The 20,238-nt window shown below is 40.6% G+C and overlaps 1 protein-coding gene across 7 annotated transcripts in view; it reads left to right on the forward strand.

Moving 5' to 3' along the window:
- The window catches only part of msi2a (musashi RNA-binding protein 2a), a 250,874-nt gene that overhangs the window by 207,018 nt on the left and 23,618 nt on the right, over positions 1-20,238 (forward strand). For 4 of the 7 annotated variants that reach the window (XM_046862014.1, XM_046862015.1, XM_046862020.1 and 1 more), the window contains 2 exons: positions 1,580-1,654; positions 19,025-19,147. In XM_046862014.1, coding sequence (XP_046717970.1) covers positions 1,580-1,654; positions 19,025-19,147 — 198 coding nt within the window. The remainder of the gene's footprint in view (positions 1-1,579; positions 1,655-19,024; positions 19,148-20,238) is intronic. The other 3 variants (XM_046862016.1, XM_046862017.1, XM_046862021.1) reach the window with 1 other exon arrangement.

Genomic DNA, 20,238 nt, shown 5'->3' on the forward strand with positions numbered 1-20,238 from the left:
CCCGGACCACCCTGGGTTATGCAGATAGCCTCGCTGCGGCGGGTTAGCAAAACTCCACCTGTAGCCACCGTCACATCTGCTGCTCTTTGTATGCCATGCGTTTCAGCCAATTTTGCACCCCTGCTCCTCAATTAAATGTCACTGGTTACAGCCTGAGGGGGCAGAACACCACGGATTCTCTAAACGCCATTAAGCTCTAGGTTTATCACGACGCCTCGATCTCGCCATGACCGTTCCCCTGCGTGACCATGAGCTCTGTCGCAAATCGTGTGAATAGTGCACAGGTTCATGCATGTGTTTATAACGAGTTCGGTCTCTCTGAAAGAATTCATTTCACACACTTCCTACTTGCTCACATGCCGCTTGGCTTTGCGATTGAGTTTTTTCTTTTGGACAACCTAAAATCAATAAAGCATGTAAATAAAAATAAAAAGAGTAATAAACAGGGCCAGGAATAACCGATCTGCTGGAGTAGCAAAAAAAAAAAACCACACTGCTGCATCTCTTGTACAGCACCAGAGATGGAGAGCAGATGGTGAAGAAATTCCCTCGTGACGCATTCTGATTGAAGCTCTTCGCAGTTGCTTGCAAACATAGTGTTGTAATATCCGTGTGCGTTCACCGATGCTGCTGTGCATGATGGTGTACTTGTCTAAGCCGATATCCCAGACGCATGTACTCTTTCAGGCTTTTCGGTCTCTTTTTTTGCTCTTGTTCTCCTCGTTATCCTTCATTCATTGTGGATTAGCGGTGCAGAAGAGAACTGATGTTATCAGTCGGACGTATAAAATAGTTTGAGCAGAGCAGGTCCACTTTATCTGGACTGTCGATTACAAAATGGGTTGTTATTAAAGCTCCCTCTGCTGCCCACAAGGTGAACTGCAATAGCAAAACAAATACAATTATAATAATAAAACACATGGACTCACCTTCCTCTATGTTCCCGCTGGACAGAGCTGTGAAACTTCTTTATTGGGAGGAGCTTATTTCTGAGCCTGAAAGCTGCAAGCAATATTTGTGGCAATACTGTATGACTTTTAAACTTGTCGCACATAGCGAAATAATTTTTTTGTCGCGAGTCGAGATTGTTGATCTTAGAAGGCGTAATGCGACCTGCTATATTGTGACCGAATGCGGTATAGCAGTATGGGAATTGTTCTTGTTGTTTGTTTTTTTACTCGTAGTATCAGCGATAGAGGACAGAATAGGGTGACTAAAAACTCGCAGGACAGCCACAAAGACTGCAGTGCCAATGCTAATGGACACTAATGATCCCTATTACCTCAGTCTCACTTTGAAGAATGTTTGTGTTTGTGCAGATCACGCTGATTGATGATGCGTAGTCATTTTCTACTTTTAGAGGATTCTCACTATATAATCTAACATGGGGAACATACCGTATCACTGTAGAATTCAGCCCACGTATTACTGCGTTCGCGTACAGTGCGACTATCATTAATCCTAACACGGTTATCAAACCACAACATATTACTAGGAGTTATAATTAATTACTAGGACTTTTCTTGTAAACTCAGCGTTTTCTTTCTGACTTTACTGTATTTTTCTCTGTCTGTCTTAGGTTACCCAAACATCGTGGCGACCTATGGACGTGGATACACTGGATTTGCTCCGAGTTATAGCTACCAGTTTCCCGGTAGGTCATTGTTTAATACCACTAAAAAACACGATTCTTGCGGTTAGTAATCAGAAACATGCAACTGAGATGCTTGAATAAGTGTGTGGTGCAGGAGCTTTTACTGTCTAAGGTATAAAAAGAAAATTTTAGCCATGGCATCACAGTATATGCTTGATCATAGTAGCTGGTAAAGCTGTGTGTATTTTGTGTTTGATGAAATAAAAAGATTTAGTATATGCATGTTTTTAAAATATGTATCATATCATTTTAAACAGCTATAAACCTAACAAACATTAGCAGCGTATTAGTTTTACGCTATGCAGCCCATAAGCCAACATAATGAAACGTCTCCACTTTTAGGAGTAATGAACATTTCTTGTTGGTATCTGGGAGAGTTTTGTGGAACCCTTGTTAGAAGCTACCTTGTCTCCACTTCCTGTTTCATTCACCTCGGCTGAATTCCAACTGAATTATATGATCTGCTCACTATACAGGGTGTAATATACGACCCTATTTAAAAAAAAAAAAGCTTGGACCCTGTGTAAAATGTAAAGAAAACCAGAGTGTAATGATGTGCAAATCTCATAAATCCATATTTTATTCAGTGTGGAACATAGAAAACATACTGAATGTTTAAACTGAGGAAATCTATCATTTAAAGGCATTAAGATGGTCAACTTGAGTTTGATGGCCTCGACATGTCATAAAGCCAAATGTGAACATGATCCACAAATGGGGCCAAAGCTCTGAGGCATATATATATATATATATATATATATATATATATATATATATATATATATATATATATATATATATATATATATATACAATTTTAGGAATCTGTCCTGACAGGTCTAATAGTAAGCGGGTGCACCCTTAAAGAGTTGCACAATTTTCTTGCCGTTAGTGGTCTGCTTTGTAGTTGCAGGGGAACCAAAAGCCACTAGTTTGAACACAGCAAGTGTGTGTTCAATTTGTGTGTGTGTGTGAGAGAGAGAGATAGAAATAGAGAGAGAGATTGTAAGAATAATGGGAAGAATGTTGAGGGCTCTTGGCGGCGAGATGTTGGCAGCGATACACGCCGACTCGGCCCACGCCTCACTGCGTGTTGACTTCCTGCTTTATTTAAGCCTCTTTACACATGCCTGTTTGCTGCTCCGGACATCGTGGCACACGGCTGATAAGCTCGAATGGGAAACGTCTGACGGCAGCTCAGATCTCCATAATAGATTTTCTCGAGCGTGCGTGCGCGCGTGTATGCGCCCGTGTATGTCTGTGTGTGGAGGATGTGAGGTTTCTGATTGATGCCGTTCTTGCCATCTCACGTTCGGCTTTAGCGCTGCAGGTTGAAAAGCATCTTAATAGCTTTGCGACGTAGGCTAAACATTTTGCCTTTTATTGAAGCGATTCCAGTCGTGACAGTAGAGTAGAGTCATCAAAGCAAAAGCCTAATTGCACATTTCAGCTTGCTGATTGACCCGAGCAATTAGGAATTCGTTCTACTCCAGACTCCTGTCAGTTTAGCAGGCGGAGAACGGCTAATTGGAAACGGATTCGGTGCAGCATCGTGTAAACTGTTCATGAAAAAATCATCAAACCGCATATCGATCATTCCATCCTGTCCGTTTAAAAGTCGAGGAATGTGGAATTCCATCTTCATCGTCATCACCATGAACTCCACACTGAAAGAAGAGAGAGAAAATGGATGGAATGAGGGATAATGCAGTGTAAATGGGGAAGCTCTGCATGTGTGTGTGTGTGTGTGTGTGTGTGTGTGTGTGTGTGTGTGTGCGAGAGAGATGGCAGGGTTACCGATCATCATCACCGGGTAACATTATACCAGGCCTCACATTAGACCAGCATTAGCATGGTGGCATCATTAATGCCACCCACAGTGAACTCCAGCCGCTCTCTACATTCTCTAGTGCTGCTTTTAGATGCCTGTTAGGCCTCCATTAGGCACATGTGCCGCTCTCCTTCTGTTTGCCTTAAAACAATTAGAAAAAAATTAAAATTGTGTACACAAATACACTCGGACATTCTATCTACAGTATCTTATATAGTAGTCAATGTGCAGTTTTATAGCAGTACAGATTCACTGTCCTCTGAAAATAACTCATTCAGCCATTATTGTCTAAATAAATGGCAAAAAAAAAATGATAACAGCTCTACATCGTGTGTCCATGCAAAGCCGCATGTCCTGTTCATGTTCATGTTTTTGTCTGCTTGACAGAACCATACATATTCATGTATCTTATATTAGAGCAGATGAAATTTGGTGCTTGAGTACAACTCCCTCATACTGACCACAAAGGTGTAAGCTATAAGACGACCAGTAACACCCTGAAACTGAGTTACAGTACAGTGGCCAGAGTCATACAGAGGTTTTCCAAGACAGGTTCTACTCGGAACAGACCTCTCAAGAGTCGATCAAAGAAGTTGAGTCCTCGTGCTGTGCGTCAGGTGCAGAAGCTGCTTCAAAAAAAGCAGATGCATGACTGCTGCAGCATTGCTTTAGAGGTTGCAGAAGCGGAAGGCTCGCTTGTCAGTGCTCAGACCACACGATGCACACCGTAACAAGTCGGTTTGCACAGCTGTCGTCCCAGAAGGAAGCCTCTAGTGAAGCTGTCTCACAAGAAAACCCACAATCACTAAGAAAATTGTGTCTTGCTTAAAGTCAAGCATGGTGCTGGTAGTGTCATGGACTCGGGCTGCATGAGTGCTGCTAGTAGTTCAACATGTACTGTGACATTTTGAAGCAGAACATGATGCCCTTCCTTCAAAAACTGGGCCAAATGGAAGTTTTCCAACATAATAACGACCATAAACACACCACCAAGATGACAACTGCCTTGCTGAAGAAGCTAAAGCTGATGAGTGGCCAAGAATGTCTCCAGACCTGAACTCTATTGAACACCTGTGGGGCATCCTCAAGCGGAAAAGCGCCATGTGTCTGACATCCAGCAGCTCTGTGGAAGAGGATCCCAGCAACAACCTGTGCAGTGCAAAATAACAATAGTGCTCACACAAAATATTGAAACTTTGAACACCTTTTCAACATGTTCACTTAGGGTGTACTCACTTTTGTTGCAATGTATTTTGACAGTAATGGATGTATGTTGAGTTTTTTATAAGAGGACAGTAAATCTATACTGCTATACAAGCTATCTATCTATCTATCTATCTATCTATCTATCTATCTATCTATCTATCTATCTATCTATCTATCTATCTATCTATCTATCTCTCTATCTGTCACAAGACAAAGAATTACACGCTGCAGTAAGTCTATACATTTCTTTTGTACTGCCTTTTTCTTGCTGTAGCTAAATTTAAGACTTAACAGTGGACCGCAAGACAGATTTGATATTTATTAAATACACAATAAATATTGCAGTGTATAGGTTTTCTGAGAAAATGGCAGCTAAATAAGTAACTATTATATAGTGCACATCTGTGCTGAAGTGAAGGCTTTTAATACAGATCTAACTTTCAATAGTGATATTTCTATTAGAACATAAATAAACAGAAGCACTAAATGGTAAACAGGCCGTCATTGTTCGGTTCAGCGTGCGGCAAGTTAACGCCTCTGTCAGCACTAATCCCCCAGCTCTTGCCCTATAAGACCCCTTCAGCAACCCCCTGCCTCCCCTAACCCAATCCAGCCTCTGAGTGACCTTGCAGTAGAGTGGAGAAGGTGAGTGTGTATGGAGAGGATTTGTAGAAATCTTGGACAAGGGCGGGTTTGAGATTGACTCTGTTTGAAGGACTAGAGCTCATTTTGTTTCAAAGTGCTCTCTGAGCCTCATTCCGTGTGGAGCAGGTGGGGTGGGGTGGGTCGAGGGGTGGCGGTGAGTGAGAGGACTGAGAGAGATTGATGCTCCTTCTGTTCCCTGTCAATGAGGGGGTATACCTCTCAATTCCACAGACCACCCATATGCTCAAGCTGCTCAGCTTTCTCAGAATAAATATGTCCAAGGCTCCGATTCTCTAACGTGTACCTTCTGTGTTTATCAAGAGTATGTGTTTTAATTATTGTTACTGTATAGTCTCACACACACACACACACACACACACAGCTACACAGGTCATCAGAGGGGTGTTGGGAGTAACAGTATTTTCTGTTCGCGTCTCCATTCTGTCCTATATATCAGAATGCAGAGAGACTTGACTAGCAGGAGAGCTGGAGGTAGCAGGAAATGTCTCTCTCTATCTACTCCAGCATCAGCACTCATCCCTCCCTCACTCTGTTTCAGTTTCTCTCTTTCATCTTTGAGACATAGCCTAACTCGCGCACCACTTAATCACATGGCTTCTCTCAGTCCCGGCGTTGATCTGCTCTGCTTTGTCACGAATGTCACAAGTTGCGTCATCGGCAGCAAAAAAAAACACGGATAAATGAAAGAACGTGGCTATTAATCAAGTTATTAAATGTGAAAAAAAGGTCAGAAGAAGAATATAAGGAGCGGAAGACACCCAAGAGTCTTGATCAGTTTTATAAGCATGCAGCCTTTTTATTTATTTATTTACCTGATTTGAGGTAATTATTTGTCACACTATTAAATCCTTTTTTTTTTTCTTTCTTTTTTTTTTCATTTTCATTTTCAATTCATTTTCTAATTAATCAGTTTTAAAGAAAGTAAGCATTTGTGACTGAATGTCAAATGGTATGGTGTGTAGAGCACAAGGTAGGCGTTAGATCTTCAGGGACTCCATTTAGTTGATTGAAGACAAGTTGGAAATGTCCAATTTTGTCAGAAGTCTCAGATCACCTAAGGGCTTCACAAACTTGTTATATAACACCAGCTCGATATAAAAATGCTGTTTAAAAAAAATGTAGATTCTAATCCTGTATACAGTGGATAGAAAAAGTCTAAACACCCTTATGAAATTGCAGGTTTTAAAAAAGACTGAAATAACAGCATAAATGTCAAACTTGTTATATCTTTATGTGATCTTCCAACAAACAAAAATCTAGACAAAAATAAATAACTGTATCACCCCAACCAAAGTAATACTTTGTGGAAGCACCTTTTGCCTTTATTACAGCATCAAGTTTTTGGGAATAAATCTCTATTAACTCCACAGAATTTTTTCCTACTCTTTGCAAAAAAAAGTTCCAAGTACCTTTAAACTGCGTTCAAAGTTTTGACCCCAAACATTCAAGTCAAGTAAAGAAGCTTTTATTGTCATTTTATCCATATATAGCTGACGCAGTACACAGCGAAATGAGACGACGTTCCTCCAGAACCCTGGTGCTGCATTTAACAATATAAAGCTACATAACAGAAAACGCTAAGGAAGCAAATACCACAGTAAAGCAAATACCACAGTAAAGCAAATACCACAGCAAAAAGCAGACTTCTATCTGGTTTTAATCATAATCACTTAAAGTGGTTGCCATTTACCTACAGGCCTAATTTTAAATGTGACTGGTTAACTGTTAAGGACAGTTAGAGCACCTATTATGAAAGGTTGTGCAGACCTATGCAACCAGGGTGTTCTGTTTTTTATTTTATTTTATTTTATTTATTTAAAATGTTCCCAATGATGAATTATTTTTATCTGGATTTTTGTTTGTTGGAAGGTCTCATCAAAGATTTTAGATTTTTTTCTAAAATTTCCCACCATAGAAACGTTATTGACATTAAAATATTCATTAGAATTTATTTGTCATCATTCATATTTATGCACAATAATTTTAATACTGTACATTTTTTTATATACTGTTTATACTGTAATATTAAAATAAAATATTCAAATATAAAATTTCCCCTACCTACACTTCACAAACTGTACTGTTAGAACTGTCCAGATCTAAAAATCCATCCGTTAGAGGAAAAATATTATTTTTATTCTGTTAAAATTTGCATAATATGCAGAGTTTTTACTTCTCATCGCTTTTTTTTCCAACATGAATGCATCGTGAATTCAAAATAGCATCTATTAATGAATTATAGCTTCGATTTAAATAGCAAAGTCAAGCATGCACATTTATGCAAACCCTGAGAATTGTCCAAAGGAATCATTATTCATCTAGGAATCAAACAAAAATGTCAATTTCTCATTTCCTTGTACATTTTCTCTTTTGCTTTCTTTCTCTCTCGCTCTTTCTCTCTTCTCACCACACTGACAATAAACAGAGTAAAAGCAGACAAAGGCAAGAGGTGAAAGTCAGTGAGGATCGTTTTACTGTGGCACAGGGGTCATAACCATGAACACGTACGCACACACACACTTATTCCTCAGTAACTTATTCACTTGCTCAGAGGGCACTGAATGCCTAACCTTTCCTCCTCTTCATGATGAACAGGAGTGGCCCGTTTGCTCACACACACTCTTATTTGGACAGTGTGAAGTGCTGCGCTGTCATTATGGAAATTGGCCATCTGGAAAGAGGAAGCATCGAGAAAGAGCTCTGCTTTTATGGCTCGGCCCGAAACAGCTCCTTCATTCTCATTCTCCTGCCTCGCTCCTCCATTCTCCTGCTCTCAGCTGAAATATGTGAACGCCAGAGCTTCAACCAGACCTGAAATAACGAACTCAAGCCGAACACAGTGTGAGAACATTCAGGCTATACCTGAGACACCCTGCTCATGACCTTAATCATCAATCCTGACATTCCCAGTGACTGCACTTTAGTGTCTAATGGCAGCAATAAACATTAAATCTTCTTACATCCCCAATTCAAAAAAAGTTTTGACACATCTAAATGTAAATAAATTCAAAACGCTGTGATTAGCAAATCTCATGAACCCATATTTTATTCACAATAGAACATAGCAAACATCCAGATGTTAAAACTAAGAAAATGTACTACCTTAAGGAAAAACTATGCTAATTTGGAATTTGATGGCCTCAGCACTTTTTGGAAAAGTGGGGACGGGGCAACAAAAGTCCAGAAAAATTATGAGACACGTATGAGGCAACATTCTTCTCCCAAAACTTTAGCAACTTGTCTCCTCATACGTGAAGCTACACAGTGGTAAACTTGGCCCTGTCCAAACTTTATTGAGAAGTGTTGCAGCCATCAGATTACAAATGACCTTATTTTTTCCTTAACATGGTAAATATTCTCAGCTGAAACATTCAATATGTTATTTGTTTTATTTGGAATAAAATATGGAGTTATAAGATTTGCAAGTCATTGCATTCTGGGTTTTATTTATATTTTGCTGTGTTCCAACTTATTTTGGAATTGCAGTTTAATTAATAATTAATAAAAATGTAATAATTTCCAGTAACAGTGCGTGTTTGTACATACACACACACACACACACACAATTACTGAAAATTATTACATTTTTTTTTTAATACAATTGATTACAACAATATCTATCCACATATATTGCGACTGAGCATCTAAAACCCGTCTTCTTGAAAGTCCTCTGTGAATATCCGCAGGTTTAATGCCTTCATTTCCAAGAAGCTTCATTACCACAACTTACCATTGCATGTAGTACCGTCACGCTAGCATCCATTTTTCTACCTGTAAAATTAGAGTCCCGGTTTGACTTGAACGCTCCTCGTATGTTCATACATACATTCACACAATATTCTACTACACTTAGCACAAGTTTACTCATCGATTGGTGTTTTTAGCGTGTCTTCTCTTTGCCATGCAAATGATACAGTTTAACGATCAACTTTTTTAGAGATTACAATACACTGACGATCCGGTACAATTCAGCTCACTGGCGATGAGACACAACAAAGATACAAATGTTTATATCTGACCTCTGCACTAAACATGGGTATACAGTATGTTTGTGCTCATACAGTACACAAATAAGTAAATGGTCACATACTTCAGGGTCATAAGTGGTCCCTTAGCCTGGTCAGCTCCCAACTCTCACAACCTCAAATACACATCGGGATCTGAGGTACTTAAAGGAATTAATTAGTACCTAGGACCCTGCTGTGTGTGTGTGTGTGTGTGTGTGCACCTTGTTTGGAGATCTCACACCTTCTCACTAATGTTCTCACTAATGAGCAAGGAGAAGGTATGGCTCAAATGGGGCAGAAGTGTTTGAGTGCATGTGTGTGTGATTGAGCTCTGAAAGGGGAGCAGGAAAGTCGTTTACCAGAAATCAATAAGACCATTCTTGATATTCGAAAATAAGAAGACACATTTAACCGTGTTTAAATAAGGGACGTGGAGAACGAGGCCGTGACTCAGATCACATTTTTGTTTTAGACTACGCCAGTCATTTTTTAATCGTCTCAGTAATATAAATGATTCATAGGGGCTTTTTTTTTATTCGTCACTATTACATTGCATTAAAATTCTTTCTTCGCATATGCCAGCGATGTTAGGAAGCTAAGGTCAGAGTTATGATACAGCGCCCCCTGGAGTACAGAGGGTTAAGGGCCTTGCTCAAGAACCCAAGAGTGGCAACTTGGCAACACCGGGGCTTGAACCCCCAAACCTCCCGATTCAATAACCTTTGAGCTACCACTAGAATATTATTAACTATATTTACGCTTGATCATGTTCATTAGAGAAAGCGAGCGAAGTGTATAAACTTCTGTTAGTATTTGCTACACTCAAATGTCAGATAATCCGATAGCACTATAGAGTAAGCGGTTTTGGTCACCACTCCTGTTTCTGAGAGTGATTTCCCGAAGCACACACCAGTGTATTTCTCTCCATGCATTATGAAAGCACTTTGCTTTATATTGAATGGCAGTAAAGATGTAATAGTGAACCATAAAACACGCTCAAACTACAGTAGCTACTTGATTTCCATCAGCCGCCGTTCGTCTCCGACTGGCACATGAAGAGACTCTGTTTGACCAAGATCTTGCTTTCATCTCCCTCTCCATCACAACTTGCTGGGGATTTATGTTTGTGTGTTTTTTTTCAAAACCCCCACAGTCGTTCCTTAAGTGTTTCTTAGAAGGCCATTAAAATGCATAACAAATTAGGAGTGTTTACTCTGGTGCTAACGAGTGGGAGGCCGTGGTGTCCCTTCTAATTAACAGTGGCACTTCGGGCTAACAAAACCGGCATCTCTCAAAGAGGGCGGAGTCTCGTCTTGCTTTGTGTTTTTGATTTTGAGGCGTCCCTCGGGGGGTGTGGGGTGGGCGATTCTCAAGACGCCGACTGATCCTGGATCAATTTGGTCTACAGACAAAGGATCAGCAGGGATCAGGCGGTGTTTCTGACGAGCAAGTATTTCTCCTGACTTTCAGACCTGTCAGATGTTTTTCTTCCAGCACTGTGATGAAGGAAGGCTTTCACAGGGGACCACATGGGTCATCCAAGGACCTCCGAGACAGGCGAGAAAAGGCAGAGAGGAAAGCCATAATATTGGAGTGCGATGCGTCTTCCATTAGCCACAGGTCAGGATTCGCAGTAACCTGGCTATTTGCGGCACCGGCGTGAGAAATTATTTATTTTGCCGGACACCGTTGCGCTGAGATACAGGCTAAGTTTTGATGTTTTATGATACATGTGAATACGGCTCTCATGGAGGCGACCGGGGGCGAATAAGTCACCTCCATAAAAAACGTCCGGCGGAACTGTAATGAGCGAGTAATGCGGGCCAAAACCATATATCACAGGGTTACAATAGCCTTATTACCCGCGCAGGGCACAGAAGCTCAGAGCGCCGCCCCCGTGTGTATCCAGCTGTGTAAGTGTGTGCTAATGCGTCATAAATTACACCTCGGCTCTGTACTTTCAGTCCTGCTCGGCTGATGAGTTCAGACTCTAGTTAGGCTTGCGAGACGGTGCCTGTCATACGCTTTCATATACAAAATGACATGCCATTACGGAGCTGGCAAAAATGAATGCAACGCGGCCGTCTGAAGTGCTACTAATGCACGGGAAAGAACAGTGGTCGTGTATTTCTGGGAAACTTTTCTTCCAGCTAACCCTTTTCAAACACTGGCTCAAGTGTGTGTACTCATCAGAGAAAAGCCTGTCCTACAGCGCTCCTTTATTTAACCGTATATAACGTCTTTGTTTAAAATCCAGATGGTAACAGAAAAGATCTCTGTATTAAATGCAGCAAACCATTCAGCCATGTGCTGTATCCAATGAAAGTTAGAGAATACATTCGTTTGTGGTGAAGATACAGCACTAATGTGGCTCATCATCTAGTATTTTGATATACTGTGTATTATTATTCACATGACTTCCAGCTTTTTGGTAGAACTCCAAGCGCAAATTTTGGTGGCATGGACCAAGGAGGTGCAATGATCAGAAATCACATTTCATGTGATTGTGAGAGTCTAAACCCAGTCACATCATGATCATGTTTACAGACAACCTGAAGCCACTTTAAAGAAAAAAATATTATTTTATTTGTCACATTCAAAATTGTTCTCAGCTTGTTGCTAAACTGAGGTCACAGCACAGGGTCTGGGCCTGAAAGAACCAGCTTGGGATTGCTGGGGCTTCAACACCCAACTTTCAGATCATTACCCCAGAGCATTGGCCATCGAGCAACCACATAATTAGCATACCTGATAATGATTTTACTTGTTTTCTGTAGTTTAGCTGTAGTGTAATTATAAAAATATTTCACATTTAGTCCCTATTCGCTGTAGAGATGTAGATCTAGATGTTCTACAAGATTTTGCCCGTGGAGATTTGTGCTCATTCAGCCACAAGCGTGTTAAAATCAGATACTGATGTAGAAGTCTTGGGGTACAGTCAGTGTTCCAATTCATCTTCAATAGGGTCGAGGTCAGAGCTCTATAGCATGACGCTCAAGATCTAATACTCCAACCATGTAAACCATTACCTTCATGTGCCCAGGCACATTGTCGTAGTTGAAGTGAATGAAAAAATGTTATGCTACTGCATTCAAATGCATCCTATACAATTGAGTGCCTCTAACTTTGTTCTACTGATTTGGGGAAGAAACACGTATGGCTGGAAAAGTTGGGTGTCCCAATATTTATACAACTGAGCAGCTATGGGGTTGATTGCTTTTAAAAGGAGTGGCAGCTTGGTGTGGCTGGGATTTAAACTCACAGCCTTTAGATCCAAATTCCAATGCCTTAAACACTACGCTAACAGTCATGTCTGGGCTGACAAGGGGTCTATATCAGGGAGAAATAATTTTTCATTGATTTGTTGTTTTTTTAAGCATCTTTAAATGTTATGTTTCGTACTTTCCAAAAAGCTTCCATCCAGCTTCCATGAGTTCTCCTTTGTGTGGAATTGCATGTGTACTGCGTAAAGAGGCACCTGGGCTCGGGGCCACTCACTTGGATTCGGGACTTTGATACTGCCTTGTCGATCCTTTCTTAAAACAACAAATGCCACTGGCTTGCTGCAGAATGGCCCGAAAAATGTGGTAGCCGCTAATCCTCAGATGAAAAGATAGCAATAGCGGTTCTCCCCTTGACTATTGGTATTTGTCACGATTTTATTTCTCTTAACGGTTGCCTTTTTTTTTCTCTTTTCAAATATGGACTGAGGCCAGCTTTCTATTTCCCACGACCCTGTAGGCTGAGGAAAGCAGGAGCAGGCTGAGGGCTGGCGGATTTGGCCCGGGAGTCTCGGCTGTATTTACAGCTTGATCCTCTTTTTATGAGCGCTGGTGCTGCAGCTTGTGAAGTTTAGCCCCGTTCACTGGCAGATTTGCTGTTTCAGGGGTCTCAGGATTTGACTGGCATCGTCTGCTTTCTGGTTTTCCTGTTGCACTCGCTGTCGACCTCTTAATGGCAACCCTTGATTTCCGGTTGCTAATTTAAGATTCCAGTGCACTGTATAATTGAAAAGTTGCATGAGCATGTATATGTTAGGGCTGAGAGAAAGAGCTCTCTGACTGTGAGGTTACGCCTTGTAGTGTTTTGTATCTCAGCAGGTGCAACAGAAAATAAAAAACGAGTCGAAGCAGAGTTTTGAGATAGTTCAAGACTGTTATAGCAATACTTCAAAATTAAATGAAATGAATTACCCTCTTCTAAACAACTACAGGAATTGAATTTTTACCATTATACGTTTTTTTAAATAGACATTGTTTGACTTGTAATGTGATTTTCATAAAATTGCATATTACAAAAATTTGCCATCAAACTACCAAAGACTGATGCTGACTTGGGCTGACACCAAACTGTTAGTGGATAGTTTGGTTAGATGGCTAGATTCCATCTTGAATTTTACTTTTTCATGTGTGTCAAAGGTCAAAAGAAGTGGGGTATGAAGTACACAAAGCATGTACCCGAGTTAAAGTAGAGATACAGTAGGTAAAATATGACTCCAGTAAAAGTGCTCCCTTTAAACTTTCCCTTGAGTAAAAGTACAAAAGTATTTGCCTTCAAATGTACTTAAGTATGCAAAGTACTCTGACTTATTATATAATAAAATATAACATTATATAATGTTCCTATTATTATTTTTGTCACAAGACTTTTGCTTAATCAATTCAGTTGATGTGAAAAGACTCTAATGTTATTCTTAGCACAACAATCTATTAATACAATTATATTAATGCACTGATCACTGATTTGATATCTATTCAAATTATCATGAGCCCAAAACCTTCTTTTCATCTACTTCAAAAAAATATCGTTCAAATAAGGCCATGGGTGCTGTGGCAAGTTTGAGTCAGGAGTTTCCTTCCATCATTTATTACTCTTTAAATGTTCTTCTTGCTGTTGCACTGACTCTGAAGTGAATGCTTGTGTTAAGTAGATGCCACCAAGCAGCAATCAAAACAAGTTCAAAACAGCGTGCGCTCTTCTCTGATTGGTGCTTACTGGTGTTTGAACAATTACGTTTTTATTCACTCATAAATGAAAAGGAACAACTGATTTTGCAAAATGTTGTTGAGTAAAAAGTACGATATTTGACTTTGAAATGGAGTGAAGTTAAAGTTAAACTCTCCCTAAAGGGAAATACTTCACTAAAGTACAAATACAAGAAAAAGCTACTTAAGCACAGTAACGATTTACCGTAATTTCCAGACTATAAAGTGCACCCATATATAAGTCGCACCCACTGAATGTTACAAATATAATTTTTGACATAAATAAGCCGCACCTGTCTATAAGTCGCAGTCTACACTACACTAATGTACTTTACACAGGTTTTAACAAAAGACACGTTACACACTGTGTAACGGGTAAAATATGTTGCGCTTCCTTTAGGAGCATAGCGGTATTTTGCGAATAGCATGCCAGAAGCGAGCTCTTCCTTCACCCTGACTCAAGGCGTTACAACGGCTTGTATCTAAACAGTAGCCGACCAAGAAAGTCATTGTTCACTGTCTTCCTCCTTCCTTTCAGCAGCAATTGGCTGAAAAGCAGCAGTCAAACAGCAGTCATGTTGGAATATTTTGCATTTTCCTTCATGCTTCATGTTTTGATCTTATTGGAACTTGAGTTGGGTTCTAGCAAACTGGCATCTGCAGGGTTCAGGCTGCACTGAGCACAAAGCATGTTTGCTCAGCTCCTCTTTCTCTCTCTTGATTCGAAACAGAAAGGCTCCAAGCCCACGAGGACCCCTGGCATACAGTTTGGGACTCTCTCCCGAGACCCCTGGCCGAGACTGTAAGCAGATGTGTCCTTGCACCCTCCCTGGAGTCCTGCCGTCTGTCCTAGTGTAGCTACAGCAGGGGCAAATACAACACTGGGAAGGATTCGGAGGAAAAAATAGTTCAATCGAAATATTGACTTTATCGCAGCGGTAATAAAAGGGCCATGAAATTGATTTAATGCCGCAGCACCTCTCTTGGGCGGCTTCTCAGAGCGCCAACGCAAAACAATGAGCTGGCAAGAACTATTAATTAACCCTCCTAATCCGGCACAGTTAATCTCTCTGAAGAACTTTTTTTTTGCGCTAAGTTTGAGAGTAGGGCAAGGGAGCACTGACAACGACGAGGGAGACAAAGTACTCAAGCTAAATAAAAGAGCATTTGACTTGTGGCTCTGGAGAGGAGCATTTAATGATGAAAGGGGCTAAGAGGTGGACTGAGCGAGAGCAGACAAGAGGCTGTGGTTTTTGTGGAGGAGCCCCAGGTTCATGATTGTAATTATCATAGATTTGGTGCGGTGAAGAGATTAATGAGTGTGGATAAAAATAAAGAAACAAAAAGTGCCATTAGACCGAGGATGCTAAGCCAGGACAAAGTCTGATTGTAAAGTGACCTTGATGAGTCTGTCTTCTATTGTCATCCTTATCGATTACCACAATATTGTAACAATGGGATATTCTGAGTCTTTCCATAAAAATCTTTTTGAAGTGCTGCAGCCAACTTTTTTCCTCCCTGCAAATATTAATGGACATTTAACGCTGATGTTAAAATACTTTCTGCAACTATTACTAGGCCAGAGTTCCTGAACATGTTATACTGGGGTTTAGACTCATTTCCTTTCCTGATTTGGTAGAGTGGATGTTGGTGGTATTGTTTATTTTTCTAAGCATTAACATGCCAAATATTACAACTATATAAAGTATAATATTAACTTTATAATGCATTCTTCTTCTTCTTTGGGGTCAACAGAGCAGATCATCTGTCCTTTACCTCCCTGTCCTCTACATCTGCCTCTTTCAAACCAACCACCCACATTTCTTCCCTCACCACATCCATAAACCTGCTCCTTGGACGTCCTTATTTCCTCCTGCCTGGAGGCTCTACCCTTCTACTACAATATACCCCCATGTCCCTCCTCACATGATCAAACCTGTCTACAATGCTATAAGGTCTAATGGTTTATAATAGTAATTGTCCCCTATCCAGCAGTCACTGTCCTTATTATTTAACCTAAGACTTTTAATGGTCCTCTCTGTTGATCATTAAGACTTTTAAATGAGACGGGTGTGTAAGCTGTTGCGGGAATTGGACTGATAGTGGGGGCTGAATGAGCTGTCCGAACTGAGCTATATCTGATTACATGCCATCACTCCGTATGACTATGAGTCCCGTCTCCACTCTCGGACCCCCACCGTCTGATGAGCTGCTGTCACACACTGATCTATGCCTTCATTAGAGTGCTCGGTCTGTAATTATATTTATTATAATGTAACATCTCAGCCATTGCATTACATTACGTTACTCTGATGTATGGTCCTAATCAGATGACTCTAATGACGATGTTTGATTACAATGTTAGAAAAAAATCTAACTCACTGGAACAAGTTCAGTAATCTTTGTCTTGACATTTAAACTCAGCTTTGATCATATACATCTGATGGAGACGCATCATTCTCCTCGATTAAGAAGACCACATGGTTTTTGATGGGCTGCATCGACACACACACAGAAGAATGGCATAATAGGCACTCAGTAACAAGCTATTAATCCCTTTGTTCCCTTCTTTTTTTTTTTGGTTGTGGGGGGGGTTGGGGCAGCCAAGCTTAGCTAATGATTGCACATTTATTTTCCTCTCACTATGCCAGACAGCAAGGTGCAAACACACACACACACACACACACACACACACACACTCTGGCTGACATCAAAACCAGGTTTTCCCAATCCAGCACTATCTCAGAACTATCACTGGTCCATATAGTCACACAGCACACAAGTGATCACAGCAACAATCACTTCTGCCAACCCCACAACTGAATCCTATATCTTAGTTTCGAGCAAAAATATACAGGAGAGAACTCTCTGCTATGTACAGAAGTCCTAAGTCATGTAATATAGTATTTTTTTCTCTTTTGTTTTCTCAGGTTCAGGACCTTTCACGTGATCTCGGCAACAACAGTTGTTTTCTCGTAATCACGTCTTAATTTTCTCTCGATCTCAGCGCATAAATCCGTTTTCTCACGACGTAATTGTACAGCGAGACACTTGCGTATAAGTTGTCAATCACTGACAGACACAGAGCTATTTCCGTTTCAGTGAGTGCGCTCATCCATGATGCTGCCTCTAGAGCATGCTCTTATGCTGAATACACAGAAAAAGTACTGATCACAAAGGAAACAATGTTTATATCAAGGTCAGAAGGAAATTCAGTCGTGATCACAAGAAAACAAGATAGAAAAATATATTATATTGCATGGCCTCTTAGAATTTCCATTGCTATCTAGATGTGCACCAGTGAAATGAATCATGTGTCCTCACATGGATATTAGATGTTTAAGCTGTTCGATTTGGACATGACATGCCAATTACATTTGTTGTCACCGCATTATTATTATGTTTATATGTCATCCTTACACTCCACAAATATCTGCAGGATAAACTGGACTCAGAGATCTGTTCCACAAAGCAGAAGATGAATTGGATTTCTTCTTGGGCTCTTATTGGTTGCTTCCCAGCCCTGTTCTTGTTGTTCTTTATTGTGTTGGCGCTCACGCTTAAGATTGTTGCTCAAAGTTAGGTTTAAAGTTAGAGTTTGATGTATATCTTCATTGAAGCTCTTTATTGAAACAACTGTCCATTTACTGTACATTAGTCTGTACTTTAACCGTTTGGATTGTTCTGATGTCCAGCCTTCTGGTAAATATTTGGTATCAATGGACCTTTTATGGCCTTCTGACCTGCTCACCTTCCTCACTTGATGAAACATTTCGCTTGAGCTAAAAAAAACATAATAATGTTCAAGTGAGGAAGGTGAGCAGGTCAAAAGGCCATAGAAGGTCCATTGATACCAAATATTGGTATATTACTTTTTTTCTCTTTTTCTCATTTTCTTTCTCATTCCTTACAACATGGCTGACTCTCTGAAAGCTTTTTCCGTCTTTTTATCCCAAACACGAAAAAAGCCTTCAGTCCCCAATGCATGAACCTCATGCTAGTGTTGAATGGAATTATAGTGTTGAAAAAGAGTCAGCCATGTTATGAGGAATGAGAGAGAAAATGAGAAAGAGAGAGGGGGAAAAAAAAAAATGTGGGGGAGCGAGTAAATGCGAACATGTCGCTGACTCAATAAAGAGGCATGGAAGAACTTTGACAGAAGCCCGAGCTCTCGTCGCTGCCTCTCCTAATTATTTCATTTAAGTAAATGATTGTGCTGGCACCCCAGTTATAGTTAGTTTATTCAGTCTGTGCCTCACAGCAATGCTGCATATGCGAGAGAGAGAGAGAGAGAGAGAGAGAGAGAGAGAGAAAAGCAGAAAAAGAGAGAGAGAGAGGGAGAGAGAAGACAGTGTGAGGATAAAATTTTTAAGGCCATTGCTTATTCATGGTTCCGAGTTGCCCTCTGCAATCCACTTATGCTCAAACTGAAATCGTTATATTTTCTTCACTACGGCTATTCTTGGCGATTCACTAAAGGTCTAAATGGATACAGTGCCACAGGTTTTAGTCAGCTAGTAAAAAGCTAGAAAAAAAAGTGTATATATTAAAAGTGCTATAAAAACAAATTAAATCGCGTGCCGATAAAGAACATCAGGGAGCGATATAACGATCCCAGAGCGGCTACAGTGTAAATGGTTAATGAGTACTAACAGCTTGCGTGTTTGTGTGTCAGGTTTCCCGGCGGCAGCGTATGGTCCGGTGGCGGCGGCGGCAGCGGTGGCAGCAGCACGAGGCTCAGGTAGGGGCGCCCGAGGAAGAGGCAGCTACGTGGCGTACCCACAGAACCCGGGGCCAGGTAAACGCTCTGACCACGTGTGTTCTGTGTGGTTACGGCTGTGTCCATCCTCTTCTGCACTCTACACTTACACATCCAAAAACCAGTGGCAGATTTACCAGTCCTTTTCCGAAAACAACAATTTTAAATCCCTAGCACGCTTTTTAAGGATCATTTAATATTTCCTTTAGTGTGTTTATTAATCCTCAGTAACCCACGTATTTAGAAGTGCAACAGTTAAGCACGCATCCTGATACAATTAGGAGAATGGGATATTCTCCTCTTTATCGCTCCTCACGGATCGGCCCGTCGACTTGAACAAATCTGCCTTCTCAATAGCGGTAAATAATTCAATAGTTTCTCAGGAGAGTCCGCTTCCCTTTAGCACAGTTTCGAACTGAGGTGACGGATATCTTTAATGGGCAGACCGACACCCTGGGGACCTCAGTGCTTTTTGTTCGGTAATTAAGCACCATCCTCTGGGTGCTGCGCTGTGATTGGATGGGCTGCAGCGGAGTTCTCCGGTCATCTGCCTCCGTCTGTTTTCCCGCTGAGCCAAGATGAGTTCATGGCAGATTTTTGGTAGATTCAATTCATTCAGTTTGCATGCGTAGAACTTACATTTGACTAATCTTGCATGACTTCTGATCTTTACAAATAACCAACGTTAGTGTTTAATAAAGCGAGACAGTAAGTGCTTGTATTGAAATTGATTTACATGGTCAACGCTAGCTTCCCTGGCAGCTACCGAAGCTTGTGCGACCTACACATCCCAGAGGCACCGGGGATCTTTGCCACGTCCGTACAATTTAGATTTTTTTAATTGTATTGTTTCTACAGACTATTTAATCGCATCTTTCTTCTGTTTTGTGCATCAAACTGTAAATGGGAACTGAGGGTAGAAATGATGAAAACTTAAGGGAATTGATATTTGATTGGTATAAGGAATTGCTTAAGCTTTCTTGGGCCCTAATTTGCAACAAATCCCTCTGTGATACAGAAAAGCATATAAATTTGATGGTCACTTCCTGCTTTGTTGCTTGTTATTCTTAAACTGAGGTAACAGCCAATCAGAAGATGATGCTAGGTCTGAAAAATGGTCACCAATGTTC

Source organism: Silurus meridionalis, chromosome 11, assembly GCF_014805685.1.
Source record: "Silurus meridionalis isolate SWU-2019-XX chromosome 11, ASM1480568v1, whole genome shotgun sequence".
NCBI lineage: Eukaryota > Metazoa > Chordata > Actinopteri > Siluriformes > Siluridae > Silurus > Silurus meridionalis.